The sequence below is a fragment of the Phalaenopsis equestris genome, unplaced genomic scaffold, assembly GCF_001263595.1.
Source record: "Phalaenopsis equestris unplaced genomic scaffold, ASM126359v1 Scaffold000297, whole genome shotgun sequence".
Classification (NCBI taxonomy): domain Eukaryota; kingdom Viridiplantae; phylum Streptophyta; class Magnoliopsida; order Asparagales; family Orchidaceae; genus Phalaenopsis; species Phalaenopsis equestris.
In genome coordinates this window covers 3,935,700-3,944,153 of record NW_018164739.1, presented here as the reverse complement: position 1 = coordinate 3,944,153, position 8,454 = coordinate 3,935,700, and the positions used below count along the sequence as shown (strand labels likewise).

Sequence of the window (8,454 nt, the reverse complement as noted above, 5' to 3'; positions counted from 1 at the left end):
GGGGGGGGGCCCGACCCAGCCGCAGGCCAGATGAATCCTGGCCATCGAACACCTGCTCCTCTCCGGGCACGTGCTCAGTACGTTCACCGTGTACGTCGGAATGCCGTCCGGCATCGGCTCCGTCGGCTGCTGGTGGAGCAGTATGTCGTCCTTTGTACAGTCCAGCTCCCCCACTCGCTCTGGCTCTGCCGTTACTGCTCCACTCCGACCTGCTTCCATCACCCCTCGTCAGGAACGCTAAACCAATCAATACCTTCCTTTTCTTCTACCCTTTTTTTTTTTTTTTAAATATTTTATCATAAAAAAAATGTAATAAAAAATAATAATAAAATTAAAAAAATCAATTATTGAATTGATGGCATTGCTATGAATCGAGCAATAATAAGACTGGGAGTTATTAAATACGGTACATTTTAATGGGTTTCGCATGAGAACTGAAGCAACAGTGAGCTAAACGCAGCAATGGCAAGGAGACATTCGGCGCATTTATTATGTATTTATATGAGCGCGTGGGGGGAATCTTTCTCCGCTTAGGAAATTTTCATAATCAATTATGATTAAAATAGGTCTATTATATAAATATCTAATTTCATTTATATTGGAATATAGATTAGAAATAAATTTATGGGAATTTTTATACATACCACACTTTTTTTATGTATTTGTTTAATGCAAGTAGGCTGTAAACCAGCGAGTTCAGGCTTGGCTCGTGTTCAGTGTGTTCGTGTTCGGCTTGATTTAAATATTTGTGTTCGTGTTCGGCTTGAAATTCACTCGAAAAAATTAAATTGAAAAAAATAGAGATAAAGTATGAGATACGAACCTGAAACAAGTGTATACAAAAGAAGTCACTAACCATATTATCACACGAGATATTATAATGTAAACTTAGATATAAATATATATAATATATTATTATATAAATAATATATGTAATATATTATTATATAAATAATTATATAATTTTTTTTTATTTCGAGCTAAAACGAGCTGAACAGGAGCGAATAAAGAGTTGTTCTTGTTCGGCTCGTTTATAACTCGTTCGATATTTAACGAGCCAAACACGAGCTGTTCGCGAACAACGACCTTTTTTGACGGTCCTAAATGCAAATTATATTTTTTATGTAAGAATTGTGTAAATCCTCATAGATTTACTTAAAGAATGCAGGTTTTATTATATCCATTATAATCGTAATTAAAATTTTAAGAAAATATTTAGATTAAAGAGTTAATTACATAAAGGCCACCTGAAAGATGCTATTTACAAATCAAACACCCTCCTTCATCTATTTTTCAAATTCTCACTTAAATATCAAAATTCATGGTAAAATCTCAACATGTATTTTTCATTTTCATCCAATTGTGAATAGTTTGGAGGTTGAAAAAAAAGGTCATGGGTGTTTAGTTTGTAAATATCAAATTTTCAGGTGGTCTGTATGTAATTATCCTTTATTAAAATGAATAGTTTTTGCTGCCGTTAGCATAGGAGCCTGCGGTGCGAGGAAAAAGCAGAGAAAAAACAGTATGGAGAACTATGGAAGAGAGAGAAACAGTGAGGAGATTCAAAATAAAAGGGAGAGGGAGGAAGCGAGAGAGAGAGAGAGAAGATCTGCCGGCTTTCGGTCATTATTGCCTCCAGCAGCTCTGGCTGCTCGGCCGACACATTAGGGGCGGATTGGACATGCGATCTGCCGACGGCGATAGAGATCCGCCCACCTTCCTATGCTGAATTTTCTAAATACCCTAGGTGAAACCCTAGCCGTTGGATTGGATAAATGGATGAAATGATGGGGAGGTGGTTACCAGGTAGCTCATGGAGAAGCTTGCGGTTGAAGACGAAGCGAAGTTCGTTGAAAGACGCCATTGATGCTCCTTTGGAACTCGGAGAAATTTCGACGCTTCCAGTTAAAACGATGCCTGATGTAGATTGAGATATATGCAATGTAAATTGATGAATGATAATTGAAATCGCTTCTTAATGTTGTCTGTAATTGAAAAAACAAACCGGCAATTTAATGGTGTATTAATCATTGTCATCATTTTAACTTTCGAAGAAGAAAATAGATATGGAATTAAAATCTCAGCATCGTAGTTGACAGAATGGTGTAACAATACAAACCGTAGTTGAGAACAAGCAGGATAAGAGAGATTGATGAAAACTCCGCTGGCTGAGTAAATAATCGCTTTCTTCCTCCAGACAAAATCAAAACCATCTGATCCTTCACCATGATCGCCGATTGATAAGACGGTTCTGGACAACAATGACACGCCGGAACGATCCTCAGAAGTCCCCAAATGCTATCCAACCTCAACTGAGAGCTGCAGAGAGAAAGATGTAGCCAAGCTTTATCAGAAGAGAAAGGAAATCAAAGAGAGAGAGAGAGATTGACTTGGATCCTCGGGTATCGAGCAAGATAAAGGACATAGACAGCGAAATGGACCGGATACAGGCCGCTCGGCCGGAATGAATCGCGGAAATGGAAAGAGGAGTGGAGATAGGTGAAGAAGCGTTGCCGAAAATGGCAAGCGGCCTGCTGCCTCGGGGAAAGCAAACCCTAACTAGCGCAGTCCCCCAGAGAGCCCGGACATCCGCTCGTGTAGAGCGGAGTTTCAATAGCCCAAAAGATAAAATCCAGAAAGAGAAGAAGGGAAGAAAAAACCACACTGGAAAGCTTGTCCTCGAATGAGAAGATCGTGCGGGAAAGCTCGGTTTTGCAGGCGATCGTGATGGAAGGCATTGTTGCAGGAGACTATTCTCTGTGCCTTTCCGCCTCAATCCGTTGCTTCTGATCTCCAATGGCGGTGGTTGCAGGTTATGCAGAATTTCGCGGACATTTATAGAGGTTATATATCATCATTTCTGAATGGAGGAGTGCAATCTGCAATAGAGTTATTACATTTTATAATTATCACATTACAATAATATAATATTATTGATTTTTTTTCGGAATTTTAAAAAATTATTTAATGTGAAGAATTACGAATAAAAAATAAAGTACGAATGAATTTGAAGTTCACGACTTAATTTATTTTGATTGAATTTAAAATTCAACCTATTTAATCGAATTTAAATTACATCGTAAATTGCTATCGGTAAGTCATCCCCCCTCACCAGTGTCGCCACTACCGCCCGTTGTCCCCCATTTGTCGTCTGTCATCGCCGTCATCGTCATTGCTAGTTGCCGCCGCGCCGCTGTTGTAGTCCGTATCTTTTGTTCGCCACCATTGGCCACCTGTTGTCTCTGTACGCCAACTCCAAATAAAAAATATATTTTTTTAAATATATATGTTTCAATCTACTTCAAACCAAATAAAAAAAATATGAAATAATACGTTTATCTTATAATAAACTAAACAACTCCAAAATATTTTAAATGCATTATAATCAAGGTGTTCTGCTAGAACATTGCATTAGAAAAAACTTATTTATAATGCATCATGATAAATCATGTAAATACATAATTTATTTAAATTTTCTTATGTTATATTCACAAATGATACAGTTTTTAAATAGGTATTTATTTTGTCTATTTTTTGGGGCAACTTATTTGGTGCGGTGGCGTTTTGAAAACACATTTGGGCAGTTTGAGTAAACTAGTTTTTGGCAGTTTATGCGTGTTCAAAACATTGAAAACAATATTTTCACATCGCACCTACTGGTTGCGGTTTGTCTTTTCCAAAAAAATAAAAATTTGTAATAACCACCACACCTAGCTTATCGGCAGATTATTTTTAATCAGTTTATCAGCAGATTATTCAACAAGCTGCAGCTGCCCCCAAAAAGACATTTAAATTATTTTTAAAATACATAAATTTAAAATAATAATTTCAGTACAATTAAATAAATAGTGAAATTAGTCTAAATTTAACTTTGAACAAATGATAATTTTAGTTAAACAACTTTTTTTAAAAATCTGTAATATTCTTTCTTATAATATATATTGTTATGAAGATATATAAATTTTTAATTAAGATTTTTTATTGAATTCTTTTTTTTTGTTTTGTTTTAATATAGAGATAGTTTTAGAAGTAATTAACTAAAATTTTTGCTGTTTATAATTTCTAACAATTAAATTCAAATTTTTTTTTATTTTTTATTAAATAAAGAGATTTCACTACTGATGTCATTTTCAAAAATTTGGCCGTTGAAATCACTATTTTAAATTTGATTTCTCTCGCTGCTATGAAAGGCACTGCATTGCTTAACTGATGGCCTAAAGAAATTTTTTTATGTGTGCAATTTATAAACTTTATAGTATTAACTCAATTTTGCCAAATATTCTCACCCATTTCGTTCCTGAAAAACTAACGAACTTCAGCTCAGAAAGCGATTCAGGGTATGTTTGGGGCAGCTGCAGCTTATTAAAATGTTCGTGCGCAGCAGCTATGCCAGGAAGCCGCCTCGCAAAATCTGACTGTCATTTTGTTTTTTACAGTTTTGGAGCAGTTATTCTGCAGCTATTTCTGAAAAAATGACATTTTTGTCCTTCTAGTATAGTGTTGTTTATTGCATAATCATTCACGATAGCATATTTAATACTTGAAAAGAAAAATCAGGTTTGAATATTACAAAATAAAGATAGACACCTCACTAAACAACGAATAACACAACAATCAAATTAAAAAAAAATTATTATAATAACAATTAATAATATGATAATGTTGTTTTAAAAGTGCACTTGATCATGTCGCAAAATAGTACGTGCTCCAAGGAAACTCTCCACGTCTGATCACAACGGCGGTTGAATCTTCCAACCCATCCACTCACTTGAAGAAGTCAGTTTTCAACTATTCTCATCGGACACCTGTAAAATTGTTTCTCATAGCTATCCAACTATCGTGAAAAAGCAGAGAAGATTGTAAGTTACATTAGCAGAACAATGCTCTGGAGATGCCGAAAATCCTCAAGCTTATCTTTTTTGAAGGTTTAAAACAATAAATCAAAAATACTTAGACGCAACATTAGCGAAAAAAAAACAATAGTAATCAATGCAATTTTTATTAATTTGTTAAGTATCAGAGAACATAGTATAAACCAACAAATCTGTCATTATAAGAGGACAACATACCTTATTAAAAAAATAGCTATTGGTCACCTTTATACCACGCAATACCGAGCTCGTAAGTCTCATACACGCACATCACCAAAAAAAGTAATCCAGAATAACCTCAAAAGTCATTGCACCAAAAAAGAAGAGAAACTTGGTTGATTTCATTAGTATTTCACATGTGATAAGAATCAATACAATATATAGGTCATCCAGAAGAACTCTTAAGGTTGAATGTCTCATCATAGGCCTCCAAATCTAAAGATAAAACATGCAATAAAATTTATATTAAATGTTATATCCACAGTTGTCTCATCGACCATCTAAGTTGGGAAGAATACATGCAAAAGAGAGAGAAGTAAATTTGAGATTCAAAAGATAAATCACTGGATAAAACATCAATACAATAAATAATAAAAGTTTTTACAACACATTGCAAATATATTAGTAACAAAAAAAATACAATTAGTCAATTCAACCGCTAACGATAACATCTATAATTCGCTCTCTCAACTCTATCATCTCCCTCGCACTTCCCCATCCTGAGTGCAAGTCTCAACTAATTCACCTTTTGCCTGTGATAAAGATTATCCTAGGCGACATTCATATGCTTCAATAGTGACATCTGAATGATCTTCATCAATTTTGTTGAATTCAATGTCACTGTGCGAAGGATGTCACCGAATATAGTTGTGGTGAGTTTTTGTGGCCACCATAATATGCACTTGTTTAGGAAACATATATGTCGAAATATTCTGTAGTATAAATTATTTTTCTTCCACACTTCAAACGTTCTTTCAATGACACTTCATAAAGAAAAGTGTCTCTTGCTAAACATTTATTTCATAGCCTTAGCAATATTGCTGACTCTTTTAAAATTAGGAATGTGGTATTTAATATTCGGAAATGGCTTTAGAAATCCTCTTTGTAAGGGGTATCCAACATCGACCAAATAATATTTATTTCCCAGAAAAATAATAATTAGTATTGCACTAAAAAATATCATTTCATTAGTTGAGACTCAAACAAACCTGACAGTAGGTGAGGAAAATTGTATTTTGAGTTATTGTGGCAATTTTGAATATACGACTGTCGTGTGCACTAGCTTGCCAACCAGTCATCACAAAAGCGAAGCTCAAATTAACGTTACATACAACCATAAGGTTTTGTGTTGGTGATTTGCATTGCCCGATGAATAAGATCTTTTTATTATTCGAAACACATGTTTCCACGTCTGCACCATTGATCCCTCAAATACAATCCTAAAGACTTTAACAAGTAAACAAAATTGTTGTGTTCATTTGAATCTGGAAGAAATAATAAATATAAATATCTTAAATTATGACATATACCGCAGGTTCTGTGAAAGCTCTAAGGGGGTCATTTCAAATGTTGGGTTATTGGGTTTAATGAGAAACTAACTAGAACAGTCAGCCCAATTTAGAAAATTATATACATTGTTTATAAGGAGTGCTGAAATATATTCACGACTTCTCGCATTGATTCATTCCGGATAAAATGTAGAGGGTTACTGTTAACACCTCTCTTGAAGTCATCCCGGATGAGTCATGAACTTCATGATTCTTGTCTAGTACCTCCATGAGATCGATGAATATAAGTTGTGTCATACTGAACAACTTGTAAAAGCAACGCGAGAAAGCATCAAATATGTGGATTAAAATCATGAAGAGACCGTGGGCCTTGGAGTCTAACCTGCAACCCACTTTTTCAATATATTATTGTCATAAGCCACCACCTCACATTATCCAATCAGTTCCACCTGCATTTTTAAGCTGCATCGCACCAAAAAGCTTCCCTGAATTGGACCTTAAACACACTCTCCTTACTTTGAATGTCATTAAAGGTATTTTACATGAAAAATATTGCAAAAAATGAGAGAGAAACTTGTTTAAAACATCATGTTTAAAGGGTCATTCACATACATACCACACAATTCTCATGTATATAAATAGATTACTCCCAAACATCCATATTTATAACATCAAATAAAAAATACCTCCATTAATTTTTTTTAAAAAGATTAGATACATATTTTCATGCATATGAAATTAACGTGTTATAAGTCTTTGATTGGACTGCTTCAGTCCCATGTGAAGGGACTTCCTTTACTCCTTTTCAGAACGCCCAAAGATATTGAGGGCCAAATTTCAGCCAACTCTTCTTTTACTCCTTTTATTTTCTTCATCAACAGGCTCAATATGAATTGTTGGCTGATTTCATTTGTCCATTTGTCTTTGAATGGTGCATCAAGGTATGCTTGAGTTGTGTCTGTCGCTCGCTAGGGGTGTAAACGAGCCGAACATGAGCTGAGCCTCAGAAAGTGTGTTCGTGTTCGACTCATTTGCTTAGCGAGACAAACACGGGCCGTTCACAAACAAAGAATCATTTTGACAACCCTAATCACATAGCCATAAGATGTTAAAGATTGGGGCAAGATTTAAAACATCATTTGAATCTAATTTAATATTTTTTTATTCTATTTTCTTCATTAACTTTTAATTAATTATAAATCTTTGTAGTCTTATAGTCAATTATTTTTTTTTTAAATACTACTCATCAAAGATATACATATAATCAATTAGTAGTATTTAGAGCCAAAATGAGCTGAACACGAACTAACAAATATTGGTTCGTATTGTTCGTGTTTGGCTCGTTAACTTAGCAAACGAGCCGAATACGAGTTTCTTAACGAGCCAAACACGAGTTATTTGCGAACATGAGCCGTTTTTGACAGCCCTATCACTCGCTACAAAAGTTCTTGACTTTTTTATCGACAAATTAACTATTATTGTCAGTGATGATCATAAAGGGTGGATCGACAAATTAACTTCTAACATTAAATTTCAATTTTTTATTTGTTATTAAATAGTTTCTATACTGATGTAATGATTAAAAATGATGAATCCTTTTTTTTTTCTTTTTACATTGTTTTTTCAAAAAAAAAAATCCGTATTAAATCATTATTTTAAATTTGCATTCTCTCGCGCTATGGAAATCACCATATTGTTTAACTGATGGCCTAAAGAAATTTTTTATGGGTGCAATTTTCTAAATTTTATAGTATTAACTCAAAATTGCAAAATATTCGCACCTATTGTGTTCGTAAGAAGCTAACGATATACAGAATCTTGAATTCATGATTCTATATTTGGAGGACAAAGCCCTCAACGATGAAAAATTATTTCATACGGACACTGTATGTAAAAATGCATAAGGTGTCTGATCTCAACCGTTCATCACAACAGAGATGTATGACGGTAGACCCTATTTTGAATTCTTTTGCTTAAAAAAAAATTTGTTGTGATGGACGGTGGAGAGGGCCAACACGACTTAGGTAGGGCTGTCAAAAAAGCTCGTTGTTCGCGAACAATTCGTGTTCGGTTCG

At 34.4% G+C, this 8,454-nt stretch overlaps 1 protein-coding gene across 1 annotated transcript in view; it reads right to left on the bottom strand.

Annotated features, from left to right (window-relative positions):
* Nucleotides 1-2,427, bottom strand: part of LOC110025421 (TPD1 protein homolog 1-like) — a 2,574-nt gene extending 147 nt beyond the window's left edge. The window contains exons 1-4 of the mRNA XM_020725887.1: nt 2,391-2,427; nt 2,120-2,319; nt 1,804-1,917; nt 1-209 (exon numbers count right to left, since the gene is read on the bottom strand). The exon at nt 1-209 is cut by the window's left edge and continues 147 nt beyond it. Coding sequence (XP_020581546.1) covers nt 1-209; nt 1,804-1,917; nt 2,120-2,319; nt 2,391-2,425 — 558 coding nt within the window. The 5' untranslated portion in view covers nt 2,426-2,427. The remainder of the gene's footprint in view (nt 210-1,803; nt 1,918-2,119; nt 2,320-2,390) is intronic.
* Between the last annotated feature and the right edge of the window lie 6,027 nt (nt 2,428-8,454).